Here is a 19759-nt window from a genome sequence, read left to right as displayed (position 1 = left end):
ATTGACATTGTCGTTTACGTCGTAGATTTTCCTTGTGACCAGGCGAGACCAGACGACGCTTGAAGACACCAGCACGAACATTGTACCAATCACAATCAATAACAGGTAGAAGTTGCTCCTGACATTGAAGCCTTGTTTCGTTCCAAATATGATGAATAGAAATTATCAGAGGGGAGGCAGATATTAAATGAAATGGGTTGAACTAAAATGATATAGACCTTACTCAATACACGTCAAAGGCTGCAATCTCCATAGTAACGGTGATCCGCTGAGCTCATCATGAGGGACTGAGTGGCAAAACTAAATTTTTGAACTAGAGAAGCAGCTGCTGATCTGATTATTATTATTATGAGGGAGGAGGCATTTTTTGTTTCGTTGTGGAAGAGTCATTCCTTCTTTAGTTTTGCTAGTACGATGGTCAAAGGTTGTTGTGCTGTTGGCTGCAGTAACCGGTCTAAGGTTGGTTCGGTTGTCAGTTTCTACCGCTTTCCGGCAGACCCTGTGAAACGGAAGAAGTGGACTGTAGCTGTTCGTCGTGACAAGTGGTCACCAAATCAAAACACTGCACATTTTGTTGGGGGAAAGAAGAGTGGTAACCCTCTCTCTCCAGATTATTCGCCTTCAGTTTTTTTCATTTGTACAGAGTCCTGTTAAACGGAAACAGAAGGAGCAACTAGAAGCGTACGAGCGGAGATCGAAGCGTGTACGGTCAGGCCCGGTGTTCGATACCGGTGCAGATACGCCTCCACTGAGCGTGGTGAGTTCGTACTACACTGTGTACTAATGGAGCTGCAAGTAATTAGTTTGTTTGCCGACAAGGCTGTCGAGATTCAAATCTGTAGCCTCACGATGGCCTGTACTGTGGCAAATAAGAGAGTAGAGTCATTGAGGAGGTTGTTGTTTCAAATCTTTATCCTCACGATGGCCTGTGTGTACTGTTGTTGTTTGGGAGATTGCTGACAATATTGTGGAGATCCCTGTGGAGAGCAGCGATGATACTCCTCCACCGAGCGTGGTGAGTACTAATCCAACTACAAATTTGCCGACAAGGCTGTCGAAATTGTAATCTTTATCCTCACGATGGCCTGTACTGTGGCTAATAAGAGATAATAGAATGAGATTTACATCACATGGAGGGTTTGGAATGCTGGAGTTATTTTTGTTGTTATTGTTGTTGTTTTGTAGATTGCTGACAAACCTGTGGAGATCCCTGTGGAGAGCAGCGATAGGACCGACTCAGCTAGTCCAGACTCCGGTGGTAAATGCTGTCATCACGAGTCAGAATTCGATAATTTGAAATGTGAGAACTTGCTGCTGAGAGAGGAGGTGAAGAAATTAAGGGCCCAAAACTCAACTCTCCGTGGTCGAGCAGCACTTTCTGAGAACGATCTGATATTTCATGATGACAAGGTGAAGCTCTACACCGGATTGCCAACGTACGCTGTGCTCATCACTGTTTTGAGTTTGTTTCCAGCGACGTTGAGCGTCACCACCGCTCAGCAACCTCATTGTTCACGCAGTTCTTGATGACGCTAATGAAGCTCCGTCTGAACTCAAATGATTCTGACCTTGGGTATCGTTTTGGTGTGGCCCAGAGTACCGTGTCGAGGTATGTGCTGAAGTGGGTGAACATTGAGTTTTTCTCTCTTTCGTGGAGGCTTGCTTGTTGTATCCTTGGCTCTCGGCCGTTGCTTTATCGCCATCATAATATAGGGCACCATTGCCGTTTGGTCTGCGATACAAAATAAAATTTCATCAACAACAACAACATTATGTATGTGCGTATGAAGCCACTTGGCCAGATGGCCAGATCCGGGTGATCTAGGAAAGACAATGCCGCCAGAGTTCGCCAAAAATTTCAAGAAGTGTGTGTGCATCATCGACTGCTTCGAAGTATTCTGCCAGCGTCCCTCTGATCTGATGGTGAGAGCGCAGTCATCCTCACATTATAAATCGCACAACACGATCAAGTTCCTCATTGCCATTACACCGCAAGGTGTAATATCGTTCATCTCACAAGCCTGGGGTGGGAGGACATCAGATAAGCACATCACCGAGAATTGTGGCTTTCTGGAGAAAATCCTCCCGGGTGACCAGGTACTGGCAGATAGGGGCTTCACTGTACAAGACAGCGTAGGTCTGTACTGTGCTGAGCCTGTGATCCCACTATTCACGAGAGGGAAGAGCCATTTGTCTCGAATTGAAATTGACAAAGCGAGACAGCTCTCCCGAGTTCGGATTCATGTTGAGCGAGTGATTGGTGTGCTACGCAACAAGTATACACTGTTGCAATCCACATTGCCGATCAACCTCCTCATGCGTGACAGCGGTGATCCAAACATTGCTGTCATTGACAAGATTGCCACTGTGTGCTGCGCGTTGTGCAATTGCTGTGAGTCAGTCGTGCCTTTGGCTTAGCAGGGATGTATCCTTAGCTCTCAGACAAAGCCAGAGCTGGATGTGTATAGTAGTGCTTGCTCCATCTCCGGACATTTGGCTGTTTCGACACCGTGATGGCTCATAATCTTAACCTTTTTGCATCAAACTTCATGTCAAAGTCCTTCATAAAATCCAGATCTCTCTCTCTCTCTCTCTCTTTCTAATTTTGATTGCTTCACCCTGACTGTCATGTATGATTTCTTCCTTTCTAGGTCTTTTAGTGATGGCTTGGACAATTCACTTGTCCAGGCGATAAGGCAGTCTCTCTCTCTGTGTCTCTCTCTCTCTCTCTCTCTCTCTCTCTCTCTCTCTGCCTTTCTCTTATCTTTGCATGCTTTACCCTGACTCACATGTACTATTCACATATACTATTTCTTTCCTCTATTGGTCATGCAGTGATAGCTTGGACAATTCATTCGTCCAGGCAATAATGCAGCCTCTCTCTCGCTCTCTTTGATAATGCGTGAGTATGCGGTAGAGTACGCGTATGAGACCAGAAGTGTGAACGTGCGTACATGGTATAAGTGGGTGCTGTAACGGAACGCGACTCCAACTGCCGAACGACCCAACCCCAACCAGGCACAACCACAGCCAATCCAGGGGAATACAGGGATACAGATAATAATTATAGCATTACCAAATTATAGTATAACGAACGTTGCAGTCCAAGAGAAGTCTGAAGAAGATCGAAAGGAACTCGCCAACTACTACCTCGAGCCTGGACCATTTGCGTCTCCGGAACTAACTCAGGTCCACGTGGTCATGCACGAGGTCACAGGAAACATGCATAAGACAGTTGGACAAAGCAGCAAGTACTATGGCTGTACCAAAGAAATAAAGACGTCATATGTAGAAACAGCAGCAGAATGATCCGCACACAGCACGTACAGTAGCGTACAGCTCGCAAGCACCAGCATGACTCATGAGTCAGACACACTGCTAAGCATGCACACCCTACCTCTTGATGCACGACACAAAGGCCAAGGGAACAAGCACCAATGCAATACAACAGAAACATGTAAGCACACCAACATGGTGAAGATAGCTAACCCATTGCTAAATAAAAATAACATTGTCATAAAGCCATAGTTCCAGTTCAGTGCACAGCACCATAAATAAGTACATCACAATGTGATAGGAAAATAACTCTCAGTGTTACCCCGGCTCGGCATAAGCAATATTACTCAAGATGCAGGGTTAACGTTCTTGGGTGCTTTCTTGGCATCCTTCTCGGCCGTCCTTGTTTTGCGGCAAGTGGGGCAGTACCATTTGCGATTCGGTATTCCCTTCATCCGCAAGCAGACGACATGAAATGTCTTGACAGGGCACTCAACGCCAGCACACGTCACCGTCTCTGAATCTTTCACTTGGTTGCAGAAGCAATGCCCAGTCTGAGGCACGTGCTGGCCTGCATGTTCACTTGATGCTGTATGTCCTGTGGCGATTTCAAAGCCTTTGCTGAAGAACTTGCCAACTAACTCTGGCAGCACAGCCAGTTTGAAAAAGTCAAAGACTTTAGAAATGGCACCAGAAATTAAATCAGTATCCGGCAAGATGCGAGAAATGACAAGATCCGTATGAGAATACACAATGAAATCGCAATACATAGCTTGGCACAGAAACATTTCAGCCTGCACTTGATAATAGTATGCATGATCTTTCTTCAAAAAGAAAGAACCATCAGCATTTCGACCAAGGCAGAAGCCCGACTTCTCGGTTGCATTGTCGAAGGAACTGTCACAGCAGCTGTAGGGATACTTAACCTCCACTACACCGTTGCCACAGAAAGCACAAGACACAACACCATCTGGGCTGGCACCAAGGTAAGGATAGTCGCTACGGACCACAAAACCACTGTCACAAAGCTAGAATGCCTTATGCTTCTTGATCACATGTACCTTGTAGGCATCCCTGGCAATTTGCTCATGTTCACATCCCCATGTTGTTGCTTTGGATGTAAACGTCATACTCTGTGGGTAGCAAATTGCCTTCACCAGTGATACAGAAGGTTGATGGGCGTCACTGTGGGAAGCGGCTTTAAACTTTGAGGCAGTGATGCGACCCGCACGGCACATAAACCACAAGTCTGACTTTGCTTGCTGGTGCGTTGCTCATTTCATTGCCATCCACTCATCTGGTGTCACAGAAATTGTCGAGAACACTGCATTACATAGGTCAAGCAAGTCACTGTAATTGGCTGAGACCATCGACTCCTCATACAAGTTGGACAGTGGTGCAGGAATATCAGATGGTAGCTTTGAAACATATGCATCTGCGTAACCCAGCACGATGGACAGCAGGGCTGGCATTGCCACCTCGGACAATTTGCTGTAAAATCCATCCAGTTTTAACGTTGTTGGTGCACTGGCCGAAATAACAGGAGGAGATATTGGGCTGGGTAAAGCAGCAGACGACTTGGATGTCTTTGTCTTCTTGCTGGGGGAGGTGAAATCCATATAAGCTATTCTCTTGTAGTCAACTGACTTTATGGACGGTGGCAACCACATACATCCCTTTGATGTGCAGGCGTTGTCAGACACAAATTTAGTGTCCGATTTCAAGGCAAACAATAAAGCAGCGATGTGGGCGCATGCTGCACCCAGCCCCGCTTTGCAGGTGCAGTGGGCGCAAAGAATAGTGCCATTGTGTTCTGCAGCTACCCACGGAGTGAGAGGGTCGCTGCTGACTGACTGGGAGTGTCTCACCTTTCCTTTCACAACTCTCTTTTCTTGATCCGATGTCGCCTCGTACGCACTCACATCTCCCAGCCACCCTGCCACCAAGAACGTGTGACCGTCGAGACTTTTATATGCCTTCAGTTCTTCCTTTGTTACCGGGCTAGGCGCTGGAATTAAGTAATTGTACAAGTCCGGATATTCGACCAGAGGAAGCAAGTCTGACAAATGATCGCCTTGATGGCCACTGATGCAGTACGGGTCTTTCGCTCCCTTCGCGATCAATTTTAGCTTTTCGTCGTACCTTTTCTTTGCAGCCTCATCCAACTTCTTGTACTCTGATGAAAACTCCACTGCCTCGCTTTGCTCGCCATCCATTACTAACTGCTGCCTTCTTCATCCCGTCTCGAATCTCTTCCGCCCAAACTCAGTGGTTTGACCGTTTGTACTTTCAAACTCAAAACTCTCAGCTGCTCGCTTTTGCCACTCAGTGACTCTGCAGCCCCCTTGGCCGCGCAACAAAATCATTTTGGCCGTCTAACGTCACATTAATTTTAAAAGTTGCCAACTGCACAAGACAACTATTTCACGAACCTCGTCACATTGACTGACGTTGGGTAGAAAGGAGTGCGTGATGCACTGGCGAACTGAGAGATGCTAAAGTGATGTATCCATCCAGATACTGACAACATAGTGAGTGTCTGACGCTATAATCCTTGCAGCCGATCATCGTTGTTCACATCAATGGAAGATGGCCTGGTCCAAAAAAGTCAAATTTAGTGATGTCACGTGACGCACCACCTACTGAAGATGGCATCCAAAAAACTGTCGTATACATTGGATGCTGGTGGACGTCTATGTGTGGCAAAATAGTGAGGTGGCCTGCTTATAAGCAAGGCTAAATGCTCCTTCACAACTACTTCTTCCCAGGAATCAGCAAGTGTATATTCTAGCCTAGTGTCAATTGAAATACATCCTTTTCGTGTGCAGTGCTGTTCTTCTCTTACTTGTATTATTTTGCGTTCAAGTGAAAAGCATGTAAGGTCCACTCTTTCTTTCCTCAAGTCACACTGGTCAAAAATCATTGACAGCTGCACAAAAAGCTGATGGTTTCCTTATGGAGGTAATATGTGATCGTCTTATACTGCGAATTTTGTTCACACTCAAAAATAAAAAATAATAATCATGGCTTCATCAGAATGATGCTAGACGTACAGCACCGGGCTCTTTGGGACCCAATGGTCGAAGCACAAATCAGTGAAAGGCAGCACTTCGGGTAGTAGTAAACATGACCTATGCTCCACATGTTGAACTCCTAGTGAGGCAAGCTCAGTGGAGATAAGACTGGAAAGGCACAGATAGAAAGCCAAACCATGTATAGGTTTGGAGCACGACTCTTGGCTTTTCACCCAGCACGCATTACCATCATAACACAAATAAATTGAGACTTTATGAACAGCCTGAAGTAAACCCAAGGACCTTGTCAGGCCATGCGGCATTCCGAGCTATGGCCAAGTTACCGAGTACATAGTCAAGAGAGTGTCCAGGGTAGCGCATTCCTGGAGTGGCTAGATCAGCGACGCGCGGAGCAAGGCTTAGGGTGCGGTTGTAGCTAGTTCTTGACACACCATGTAGAGCACCAATGATAGCTGCCTGGGACAGCTGTTATCTTTTCGCCCCAAATCTTCCTTGGCCGCTCTACTAAAGTCAGACACATGCTTATCTTCTCCTGGACCTTCTGATGGCTCCTGTGATGGATACATCCAAGAAAAGAACCCAATCATGCAGAGCCAGCACCAAAATCTGATCTGTTCGCTCTCATTTCTCGAACAGCCCCATCCCTCGCACAAAGAAGTCAAAAAAGGCATCTTTGGATTGAGGAGTGCTGGTTTCGAAACAACTGGTTTGAAGCTGAAAGTAGAGCTGCTGTTAGCTCATAGCAGAGCTGCTGTTAGCTCAGCGCAGAGCTGCTGTTAGCTCAAAGTAGAGCTGCGGTTAGCTCAAAGTAGAGCTGCTGTTAGCTCAAAGGAGAGCTGCGGTTAGCTCAAAGTAGAGCTGCTGTTAGCTCAAAGTAGAGGTGCGACGAGCTCAAAGTAGAGCTGCTGTTAGCACAACGTAGAGCTGCAATGCAAAATGGATGTAATATAACACAAGGCAGAGCCGTAGCAAATAGCTAGATAACACCAGTTGTGAGAGTGGACCCAGGAAACCAGCACTCCTTTAGCTAAGCATTATTGACGCACAGCAAGGGTCAGTTAATGTCAGCACAGGCAAGCAGTGTGCAGCTAGAGTTCAGTAGCTCATTATTGACGCGAGTCGGGCATAATGGCACCCATTACACGACAGCAAGCCGGGACAATAGCTGGTGCTTAGAGCTTGTTGTAGTCCGGATGTAGCATAGACACGCATCGCTCTTCCACTGACCTGCCACTCGGAAGAAGGAGTCGGGGACACCAGCGATAGCAGCGGTGGTGGCTGCACCGATGTGGACTGAATGCCCAGAACAGTTTGCCTGGGATGGTACACCGGCCGCAGCGACAAGAGACCATACTGTTACTGTGAATGACTGCCTGGTCAGCTGCTGTCCGCTCGAGACTACGAGCAAGAGTTGCTCCGGTCCCTCGTGACGAGTGACAAATGGGTGGCTAACCATGGCACGGACCGGGCGGTATGGCGGTATATATGGGCCAATGTTACTATTAACGCCTTTCCCGAATGCGTCCGTCTTGGATGAAAGCAGAATCCTTTCCATACAACATTATGAACACCTGGAACGCGCTGCCATCCTCCCTCTTTTTTTTTTTTTGAAATTTTATTTTACATCGCAAACCAAACGGGCATTGATGCCCAATATTATGATGGCGATAGATGCTTCTTCACCAAACCACCATCTTCTAAGGGCCTACAATCCTTCATAACGAACGTCCACTACCATCTCGCCGAAGCCAGTGGCTTTGGGCCACGGACTCCCTCTAAAAGTTCAGAACTATTTCCATCTTGAAGCTCTCCCCCCCCCCACAAGCATTGCTTCATGCTCTCTGCATCTGAACTGCCTTTGAATCTATTTTTCTCTCATTTTGTTCTCTCTCCACCCCACATCTTCTCTCTCTCTCTCTCCCTCTCTCTTTCTCTCTCTCCTCAACCATTCTACCTAACCTTTGTTATGTTATGACGTATTGCCGTACAACTTTAGCTCTACTGTGTATGCACGCACGCATATCTTTGAAAATCTTCTCTGTCGTTTACAGATTAAATCTTGTCAGGTTTTCTACTTCGTGTATTCTAAACAATAAACTACTTGTCTCTTGTCTACCGAACCTAACATGGCGCAATGAACTACTAGTAACCTGAGTACGCAATATTTGACAGCCTGTAGTTGTCCGTGAATTCTGTAGCCTGTTATTCTCAAATGATCGATCGTGTAGCATAAGTGTCTTGTAGTTGTAGAATTTGTAGCATTGTCGTGATGGCGGAACCTGGAATTTCCAGAATCAGTGCTGAAATCGCATCCCTGCTCGCCTTGATGCAGCAGCAGATGAAAGCGGCCGAGGCACGCGAGACTCGCTTCACCACACTGGTCGAAAACGCAACGCGCGATAACCAGGCACCACCCAGCACCTCGACATCCTACAGTCAGAAGCCAATTTCTGTCGAGCGACCCGTATTGCTCAGTACTGCAACCATGTCCAATTTCACGGCATGGGAGGAGGCTTGGAAAGATTATGCCGTGTGCCAGCACCTCGCCAGCCAAAGTCGTGAGACTTGGGTGTCAGCTCTTCGCCAGGCGTTCGATGCCGACATTCGTCGTTTCATGCACGAAGATGTGATTGTCATCTCCCACAGTGCCGATGCTCCGGAGATCATCATAGCAGTGAAAGCGTACATCCGACACCAGAGGAACCCCCTCTTAGATCGAATTGCGTTTTACAATAGAATGCAGCAGCGCAATGAGTCGTTTGACTCCTTCTTTACTGCAATGAGGGAACTATTCTCAAAGTGCGATTTCCCTGATATGGAGCTCTGTAGCACATGTACACCTCAGCTGTGTAGTACTTGCCCCCAGAGCCTCCGCAAGGTGACGGACAACATGATGCGAGACCGCATCGTAGTTGGAATAGCCAACAACGACACGCGCCATAAGCTCCTGGTAGCTCGGTCCCTCACCCTGGAAACCGCGGCCAAGATCTGCAGGGCTGAGGAAGCCGCACAGCAGACCGGTGACGGCATGGTACCGGCATCCGCGAATGCCGCAACAAGGTTGTCGTATCAACGCAGCAAATCCGCTTTGGTTAGTAAGCCAAAATCTGCTGCAGCTGATAAGCCGGCGAAGTGCTCGCAGTGCGGACGATCCCAGCACACGAAGTCAATGTGTCCTGCCAAGGGCAAAGAGTGCCGTAAGTGCAAGGGCAGGGACCACTTCGCGACAATGTGCCGCAAGACCATCACATGCCTCATCATTCACACAGTGCAGGCTGGTGACAAAGTGTTGCAGTCAACACGTCTTGACGACAACGACCGGTCGTGCACGTTAGAGTGGTTGCCAGATACTGGCTCGGATGTTGATGCTATTGGTGCTAGTCATCTCTGCAGACTTGGTGGCAGTGCAGCTGATCTGGACCCTGACCCCGACCATGTTGCAGCCGTGAACGGTCAGCCATTGACCAGCTTGGGAACTGTTCCCGCCAGGGTTGTCGCTCGTGATGTCACGCACACCACTCGTCTACATGTGTATGACGAACTCCATTGCTGTCGCGCTCATCGCTCAAGGCGTTAGGTTTCTTGCCGCCTAACTGGCCACAGATCGCTTCAGTGACACAAGGGACATCCCCTTCTGCAGAGCACAGCAACCCTACACCAGACCAGCGTGTACGTATCCGCCAGGACCTCCTCGACGAGTTCGCTGACGTATTTGCAGAGGACACGCTCCGACCCATGGACGGTCAGCCGATGCACATCCAACTCGCGCCTGACGCCCAGCCGTTCAAGTTGAACAATGCCCGTTGGTTACCTTACGCCTATGGTGACCAGGTGAAACTCCAGCTGGACAAGATGGTCGCAGATGGCATCATCGCACCGGTGTCAGAGCCATCGGAGTGGTGTCACCCCATCGTCATAGCCGAAAATGAAGGCACTGCAGAAGTCCGGATGACGGTGGATTTCCCTAAGCTTAACAAGCAAGTCGCCCGGCCCGCGCATCCCATGCGCGCACCTCGCGATGTTGTTTCTAACCTTGGTAACGCCCAGTATTTTACCAAGCTGGATGCTCGCCACGGCTACTGGCAGGTCCCCTTGGACGAGGAGTCCAGAAGCTTGACCACATTCAATAACACAGTGGGGCAGATATCAGTACCTGCGGAACCCATAAGGTCTGATTTCTGCTGGCGACGAATTCAACCAGCGGACCGACGCGCAATTCTCCAAGGTCGGGGAGGACTGCCTGGTCTTCACTGATTCCTTTGAGCAGCACCTGGAACAAACTCATGAAGTTCTTCAACACGCTCGTCGGTATAGTATCACCCTGTCAGCCAAGAAGTTTGCTTTCGCCGAGACCGAGATCAACTTCTCCGGCTACGTGATAAACAAGTCCGGCTGGTAGACAGACCAGGAAAAGACCCGCGCTATCACCGACTTCGAGAACCCTGCCAATCGCACTGACTTGCGATCATTCATGGGTCTCGTCAACCAGTGCAGTGATTTCAGCTCAGCCTACCCCGAACACTCAGCACCTCTCCGCGGTCTGCTGAAAGCCAAGAATGAGTTTCTCTGGCTACCCCAGCACACAGTTGCTATGGACGCTGTGAAGCAAGCACTTGTTGACCCACCGTTATTGGCCTTCTTCGACCCGTCAGCACAGACACGTCTCGAGTGTGACGCCGCTAGGACCAAGGGTCTCTGATTTGGCCTCGGGCAGTACCAGAACAATTTGTGGCGCCTCATTCAGTGCCGCAGCAGATTCATCACCGACACCGAATCCCGGTACGCAATGATCGAACTGGAGATGTTGGGTGTCGCCTGGGCCATCCGAAAATGCCACACCTATCTTGCTGGCATGTCGTTTCATGTAGTTGGGGACCATCAGCCCCCTGTTCCAATATTGAACACCTACACACTGGACCAGGTTGAGAATCCTCGGCTCTAACGTCTGATGACCAAGGTACAACTCTATCAATTCGATACTCGTGGCGCAAAGGCTCTGAGCATGCCTTTGCTGATGCTTTGTCGCGTGCTCCAGTGCAGAACCCGGTTGCCGATGATCTCCTGGGAGAAGCCGACTCGCTATCTGGACAAGCCATCCGTGCATGCCTTCAGCAGGATGACTCCGGATCAGCGCTATTTGGTCTCCCGTTCCACGAGCTCCGCGATGCCGCTCAGTCTGACGTTGATTACGTGCAGTTAGTCTCCTATATTCGAGATGGCTTCCCCTCTGCCAGACGTCACATGCCACCTGCTCTCACTCCGTATTGGAATGGCCGTGAGCACCTCACCCTGGATAACGGCATTGTCCTACGTGGCTCTTGTCTTGTTGTGCCCAAGTCTCTACAACGCCGTGTACTGACTGACCTGCATTCGTCTCACCAGGGCCTGGAACGTACCAAGCGTCGTGCGCGTCAAATAGTTTACTGGCGGAGGATGAGTGATGACATCACAGCCCTGATCCGTGCCTGCCCTGTCTGTCGTGAGCTCCAACGTTCGCAGCAGAAGGAGCCATTGATGCGTGAGCCACAGCCGACATTTCAATTCGAGTATGCCAGAGCAGATTTCTCTTCCTGCCAAGGCTGGCAGTTCCTGGTATATTCTGACCGTCTGTCCGGCTGGCCGTGGGTATCCCGACGGTTCACCGAAAACGCGTTCACAGAACGACCATTCTCAGAACGACGTTTCACCGAAAGACATTTCAGAGAGTGTAAGATTTAGCGACTGTTCATTTCGCCGAAAATCAGTTTCACAGAAAACAGGTTCATCGAGAGCATATTCACCGAATACCGGTTCACAGAATAGCAGTTCTGCCGAATAGCAGCTTCACCGAAAAAAGGTCGCTCATGACATCGATATATATCGCATTCGAATCCTCTAAAGAATGGTAGTTTCACCGAAAACATGCCACTAATTCCAGCGACTCTGATATACATCGCATTTGAGTACTTTTACTTGTGAAACTAATTCAATGATAGTTCTGGTATCATGTCAGTTGTTACAATCGTAAATGTGTAGATTTCCGCACACTCACAATGTAGGCGCCAACGCTGCGTGGAATAGGGATTTGCATGTATATATACAGGCACATAATTGAAATCACATCACAGCGGAGTTTTTTCTACTTTCATATTGAAATATGGAGAATTACACTGGACCACCAGATTACGTCTCAACGACCAAGCGCGGAGGTCTTCGCTGGATAGTAAAAGGATAAGCGTACGTCGTTGACAAGAGAGGACGGGATGAAGTTACACTTCGGAGCTTCGGCTTCGAATGTGACAGTGTGTTTGGCCTCAAATCGCTCTAGTTTTCCATAAATTTCCAGCGGTTTAAAGATAAAAATGCAAATGCACGCCTTGATTGCACCTAGCACCTCTTTCTTTCTTTGGCCTTTTCTTTCGCTTCTTTGCTGATAGGTTACCTTTCTCCTTTGTCTAGTATCCTTGAGACTTCAGTCTTCTACTGCCGCTATGGCAGTGTCTATTGTCTAATGATGACTCCGAAGCTGAAGCTCGCAGTCCAGGCCTGGGACTAGTAAGAGTTCCTACCGGATCGTCGTGCTGTCCGTGTAGGCAAGTGCTGAAGTAAATAGTTTTTGCCGAAATGGAAATTTCGGCCTTTTCGGTGGCCAATGCTGATGGCGACGCTGTGATGGTTCCGTGGGTTTGCAAGCACCGACGATTGCCTTATTTCATGCCCTGAGTCACGATTTCCCTGTTGGGTCAGGGCGGCCTTCACGAGTTCGGCAGGCTCTTTCGAGTGCCTTGCCAAGGCTCTGCGCTTAGCGCGTAGCAACATCAACAGACGGCTTCCGTCACGTCATTGGGCAGGCCCTGACGAGTGCCTTGCCAATCTCTGTACCTACAAGTAACTGGTATCCAACCCCATCGATGGACGACGCGGACATGGCGGATATGCGGCGGCTTCTGTCACGGCAGTGGGCAGGCCCTGTCGCGTGTCTTGCCACACTCAAACCATCCGTCCACTGTCGATGGACGACGGTCTCACCAGTGGGCAGGCCCTGTCGCGTGCCTTGCCACACTCTAGCCATCCATCCACTGTCGATGGACGATGGTCACACCACTGGGCAGGCCCTGTCGTGTGCCTTGCCGCACTCTAACCATACGTCAACTGTCCATGGACGATAGTCTACAGTGAGCAGGCCCTGTCGCGTGCCTCGCCACACTCTAGCCACTCTAACCATCCATCCACTGCGGATGGACGATGGTCGAACCAGTGGGCAGGCCCTGTCGCGTGCCTTGCTACACTCTAACCATCCGTCCACTGTCGATGGACGATGGTCTCTACAGTGGGCAGGCCCTGTCGCGTGTCTTGCCGCACTCTAACCACTCTATCCATCCATCCACTATCCATGGACGATGGTGTCGTGGGTTTGCAAGCACCAGCGAGTGCTTTGTTTCTTGCCCTGAGTTGTGCCTTCCTGGTGTGGTAAGGGCAATTTCATGAAAAGCAGGAGTGCCTTTCCAATGTATGTGCCTAACTCGCATCCACCCATGTCGGTGGACTGTGCGGTCATTGTAGATATGGTGGCTTCCGTCACGCCAGTGGGCAGGCCCTGTCGGGGGCCTTGCCACACTCTAACCATTAGTCCATTGGTGATGAACGATGGTCTCGTGGCTTTTCAAGCACCGGCGAGTGCTTTGTTTCATGCCCAGAGTCACGCCCATATCTTAATGCCGTTCTGCCAAGCTCATATTGTTGTTTCGCAAGTACAGTTCTACCTGTGTTTGCTGGCTCCTATACCAAGCAGAATCCCGTATGGACCGGGAAATGTTCCTGCACCAAAGGGCTGTGGATCGAACGTGCATCCCTGTGTCAAGCGGAATAATGTCATATCAGAACAGTTTCCGCTGCACCACGGGCGTCCGGTTAAGGCAGGTTTACCTGTATGTAGATACATGGTTCTGGAAGCATGATCAAGATGTCAGAGGTGGCTGATGCACCTCTGTGAGCAATGAACAATAAACATCAAATGGTTGCCATTTGTGCAGTGCCAACAATGTTCTGCCACTCCTATTGCCCAAGCACTTTGTGTGAAAGCAACCTCGAAGTGGTGAAGCATATAACACTTTTACTGTTGCCATACCTCAGTCTGACCTTCGGTGGCTGGAGCACGTATGGACACGGGCGCTCCAGCTATCTGCTGAGCGTAGTGCCAAGAGTGCAATGCCATGTACATTTGCCTTTGTGTACGCTATGACTTGTGGCATACTGCCTTCCACTACTCAAGTTAGTGCCCACCTTGGGCACCGCGAGGGACCACCCCCTTCTTGGTCTGGCCAGCCAAGGCCCTGCACGATTACTGCCGCATCCATAACTGGGATCAATTCATTGCCCATATGATATGTGCATATCAGCGCGGCCCTTTCCGTACAACGGCAGGTCCAAGTAACCATATCTGTAATTTACTACTGTGGATAGCATTTCATCGTACGTATCCTGGAATATCTACGCACCCAGAAGGGATCAACTTCGAAGTACTTATATTATAGCTAGCAACCATAGCTAGCAACCAGATCAGTCTCGTACTGCTTAGTACTGATATGGCGGATACGCCGGTACTGCATGCACGTGTGTCTTGTGCCTGACCCACCATGTACCAGGCTTTCGTTACCAACAAGGGCTTGGCAGACGAGCTGAAGCAGCTGGATGCATGTCGTGCCAATCCCGTAATGGTACAGCCAATGGTCCACACTACCAGCCTGCTCGGCTGTCGGTGGCCTTTCACGGTGTGCCTTACTTGGTACGCTTACGAGTACATTTGCATAAATGTACTTCAAGTATAAAATATATGCACAACAGGCACAAGGAGGTCTTAGAGTTTGTTGCAGCTCTGAGGTCCTTACTCAATGAACTCATCATAGTGCTCCGCATCGTGTTGAGCCCTCTACCCTCGAAAAGACGCCTCTTTGTAAACAAATATACAGTTATGTATATTGTATAGAAAACCGCTTTCCTAGCGCAGAAGGAAATCAGTGAATATGTGATGTCTTTGTGTTCTCACCGTGGAGGAAGAACTTGATGACCTACATGTACATTCACCCTAGTCTTGCTGTAGACGTCCTGTGCACTCCCAAGGTCCATGACCATGTTGTGCAATAGCTGAGTAAGCCATACATATACCTGAGATCTACGGATATAAACTATGTCCAGTTCAAATGACCATCCAAGCAGCCATTGGCTCCGCATCCTGTGTCATCTCTACCATCGCTGAGCACCCGAATATGACGATTATATCACCACAGGTCCCTGCAAGCTGGAGACCCGGTACGGCCACTGACGATGTTACCAGCCTCATGGAGCCAATGTGCTATTTGGCCATGCAGGACATGTGTCACTCGACCGGCATCCATCCTGCCATCCGGAAGTGGCTAGCGGTACACATGTCTACCGTTCGGCATGTGTTATTCACTCCGCACATGCACCAAGTGTCTGCATCGATCGTCTGCATTTTCCGGACATGGGCGGTGAAGGTAGTGATGTGCATTGCCACCTGCCTCATTATTGTAAGCGGTCTGGTTGCGGCACACCATAGTGCAAGCAACGATCCGCCTCCTGGAGCATCTCGAGCTCCAAGTGAACCTACACAAGTCCGGCTTGTAGCTGGTGCAGTCCCTGGAATGTATGAGGCTCACCATCTCTACCATCACCAAGCCACTTGAGGCGCCTGAACGTGAAGCGTCCGGAATTGAGGAAGGCGTTCCAGGTAGCCCAGCTTCACAGTCGATCAATTCATTACAGAATATAGTGCTTACAGGATAGAGCTCCACAGCCTAGGCTGTGCAACCTCGATATATGGTCTGGTGATTCAATTGACAAGTCTCCATTACTGGGTCTGTCACTTTTCAGTCGGGGATGGCCAGCCAGTCACCTCACAGGTGCCATCGCTGCGCTACGAGAGCCCGTCAGTTCAGGACCCATGCACAGCAGCCACCCATAACCTCATGACTCTGCAGGAGTTAACCCTAGAACAGCCACAGGTGTCATTTGACACCGCGCGTGTCAAACTTTTGGAATTATCGACATATGGCTAATCAGAATAAGCTCAAATCTTGTGACTATTCCTAATTTTGCTTCCTCTTTCGTCTGCTATAAACCTTTGATTTCTAATTGATGAGGTACCATAATGGCGAGTACGTAAACCTAGAACGGCCAACCAGTCTCATTTGACACCTGCACTATAAAAAGCCATTATTGCAGCTAGATGGAAACAATATGAACACATTTCGAAGGTGTCGGCCATATCGAGTTGCTCGTATGCCAACCAGACAAAAGAAAGGTGCATGGGCAGGAAAATCGCTGAATACAGGACAAAATATATGATCAACATACAACAGTCGGGCGAGAATCGCGAATTTGGGGCGGGTAACCATTAGTGCACAGATTACACAAACACTCTTCAGCTAATGTCCTTGATACTGCTCAATCCCTTTCATTTTCCTGTAAATTGCCCCAGAGGAGCCATCACAGTCTGACGGCCAAGGAAATACTAGAATAGATGAAGCCTATTATCATGCATGCATCAGATGACCATGAAAACGAAATTGCACACTGTATCTTCATTTTATGGCTGTTCAAAGTGTAGTGACCATTGGTAGTGGTGGATCTGTTCTGTCATATGAAGGCGAATCGTACGGTCACAACACCTGAGTACCTGTGGATTCAGAATGTATTGAAGTTTATGAGCCTCCAGAGAGCGGACGAGGATTGCGGGATAGTCCAGACAAGGAATTGTCAGAAACAGTTGCAGGAGTGGTGGAGACCCCGAAATGGATGGTGTTGAGGAAGAGGAATCGCAACTCTGTAACCTGGAGATGATACATCGCATTATCGCAAGGATGGTGCTATGTACATAATCCTTTCTAACTACTTGACGAGCTAATAAGGCTCTCGAACCAAACCTCTTCCTCCCCCGCTTCAGGCTAAACGGGTAGGCAGCCTCTGGGATGCCTTCTCTCTCTCTTTAGTGGCCCCGGATGCTGCAGAAGGTGATTGCTAAGTAATAACTGATAACTTCATCAGCAATGCATTACTGGTCAAGAAACTGTTGAAGAAGAAAAAGTTGCAGTATGAACCACTTTGGTAAATTGAAGTGAACTACCATATAACTTCATTGCCAATAATCGCGGATCGCATTTTGTGTTTCAAGATTACATTGTAAGATGCAAAGACGGTAGACGAAGAAGGTAGAAGTAGCAAGAATTATCAATGGTCCGCCTAGTGTAGACCACCTAGAGCCAAATGTTTTACATGGTGAGAGTAGGAAGCCCCACATCATCCAATTCTAGCAAAAGACGATATAATTATGTCCTTGATCATTTCGATCGAATGTGGTGGATCTACTCAACAAAGACTATCCCAGAAGATGTCCCCCTGCAAGGCGGACGTGACAGGCATCAACGCCTTCACAATATCCTAGACCTTTGCTAGTTCATGCACATCCAGAAAACGCTCATTCCTGCACTGGCCAATAAGCTTGTAGATAGTCATGGCATCTGGTTGCTAAGTGCCAGCCACTGAGAAGAGAAGGGTATACCTCTTTGAAAGAGACTAAAATGCAGTCGTTATTAGCCTAATCTTGAAACCATGTCTAGCAGCATATGTGTCAGCTTGGAGAAACAATGATGCTCATAGTCAGTCTATGTTTGTACTTGTTACTGTGTGTTATTAATCGTGACGGTCGAGTAATCCGATTATGCCAACGCACATATTCCCGAAAAGCAGTTCCCCATGTGCCCAGTGACGTTGACACATTGCTTGTTACTATTACTATTGGCGTGAGCCCCCTGGCTCCACCTAGTCGCCGTCAATGTTCGGGACATCGTCCACGACCCAAACGACCGTCACGGTCTGCAGACAGCGGCAACTGCCTGTTGGACAGGTAGGTCCTTACAAAGTTACATCATTGGTACAGCCCACTTGACCTATTTGTGGCCAGCCATACCCGCTAACTGGACCAGTATGTGAGTTAGCGCTCAGATCCTGAGGCTGAGGGCCAGGCTTCCTTGGTCCTTCCGGCAGACCAGACCAGTGGGAGAATGCACTTCTGCACCCTCCATTCTGCCTCATCCTGATGGTTAGCGCTATTCACCACATATAGCAAGTGCTCTTGGTGGGTCCGGTCTGGAGTTCATCGCAGTCGGACCAACTCCTTAGCCACCCAGTGCGATGTAGGGAGGCAGTATAGACCAATTACCAATGCATCTTTCTCCTCTCTCGTCGACACTCCAGCTACGTGTTCAGGGCCTCTTGGAGTATTGGTCAGGCTGATGTAGCGACCACCCATTTGATGCCTGATATCTATTACTGCTGGCCTGCCAGCACATGGAGTGTCATCAATGCTCTGGAGGTTCTGCAGGCTTGGGGACCCAATCCAAATTGCCCCGGAAACGTCTGACGCGGCACGTTCCCATGTAGATGGTTTTGACTCCGTTCACCTCGGAGCTTCTAGTCTGTCCGTATTCCACTGCCATCAACTCCCGAAGGTACGTGTTGTGTTCGCCCTTGCCTCCGTCAGCAAGACAAATGTCTAGGGTTCCAGATCTTAGACCTTCCTGGTTCCCTGGTTTGCAAGGGACAAACTTCTTTGTCCACATTCCTGGCTCGAGGAGTATTGTGACATTCCATATTTTGACACAGCCTCGCCATGGTGTCGCAGTATTATTATCTGTGTCCGGTGCTAGTCGTTTTTAATTGACTGTCACCCTTTTCTCCCTTCATGTCTCCGACTTAAAGGGCACCTGTACATATGGTGTATCCTCGATACATAGAGACATTTTTACTGTATATCAGGCACTCTGCGAGTGGCCTGTACCTTCACTCCACATGCGTTTCTCCTTTGCGCATAATGCTTGGCTACGCCCTTGCCTTGGTTGAGGTGGTGGATCACTTTAAAAGTCACACTGTCACATTCGAAGCCGAAGCTCGGAAGTGTAATCGTAGATTCCGCTAGGACCCGCAGGGTCCGACGTGGAATCGGGGTTACACGAGGAGTGAAGGCGAAGAAGAATGTGACAGTGTGTTCCCGCCCATTGTGCTGGTGTCACCACCCCTCACTGTCACTACTCTTGATTGCACTATCATTTTGGTCGCTCAGAAAAGGCCAAAGAAAGCAAGAGGTGCTAGGTGCAATCAAGGCGTGCATTTGCATTTTTATCTTTAAACCGCTGGAAATTTATGGAAAACTAGAGCGATTTGAGGCCAAACACACTGTCACATTCTTCGCCTTCACTCCTCGTGTAACCCCGATTCCACGTCGGACCTTGCGGGTCCTAGCGGAATCTACGATTATCTACTGGATGTGCGACAGAAAAGACGAGCTTCAATGCAAAGGAAGGTTGATATCGGAGGATGATTCAATTGTCAAGGTTACCGGATTGCACTGCAATGCTCCAGATGCAACCTTAAAAGAGCAGGCGCAAGTCAAG

General features: G+C 48.9%; 2 protein-coding genes and 1 long non-coding RNA gene across 3 annotated transcripts in view; 2 read left to right on the top strand and 1 right to left on the bottom strand.

Annotated features, from left to right (window-relative positions):
* The first annotated feature begins 633 nt into the window (after nucleotides 1-633).
* LOC135816649 (uncharacterized) lies at nucleotides 634-1358 on the top strand. The gene is made up of 3 exons (XR_010553429.1): nucleotides 634-757; nucleotides 953-1015; nucleotides 1186-1358. It is a non-coding gene; the product is annotated as an uncharacterized LOC135816649 (long non-coding RNA).
* A 475-nt stretch (nucleotides 1359-1833) lies between these two features.
* On the top strand, nucleotides 1834-2418 carry LOC135816863 (uncharacterized). Its single transcript, XM_065329965.1, has one exon. The coding sequence runs from the start codon at nucleotides 1834-1836 to the stop codon at nucleotides 2416-2418; it is 585 nt and encodes a 194-aa protein (XP_065186037.1).
* A 17235-nt stretch (nucleotides 2419-19653) lies between these two features.
* Nucleotides 19654-19759, bottom strand: part of LOC135816862 (uncharacterized) — a 3686-nt gene continuing 3580 nt past the window's right edge. The window contains exon 2 of the mRNA XM_065329964.1: nucleotides 19654-19734. Within this exon, the coding sequence (XP_065186036.1) occupies nucleotides 19654-19734 (81 nt within the window). The remainder of the gene's footprint in view (nucleotides 19735-19759) is intronic.

Source organism: Sycon ciliatum, chromosome 5 (genome assembly GCF_964019385.1).
Source record: "Sycon ciliatum chromosome 5, ocSycCili1.1, whole genome shotgun sequence".
Lineage (NCBI taxonomy): Eukaryota > Metazoa > Porifera > Calcarea > Leucosolenida > Sycettidae > Sycon > Sycon ciliatum.
Note: the sequence above shows the minus strand (reverse complement) of the source record. Positions and strands in the feature narration are given on the sequence as shown.

Bases quoted from the DNA above. Each gene is read 5' to 3' on its own strand.
- LOC135816863 (XM_065329965.1), top strand. From the start codon at position 1,834: ATGCCGCCAGAGTTCGCCAAAAATTTCAAGAAGTGTGTGTGCATCATC.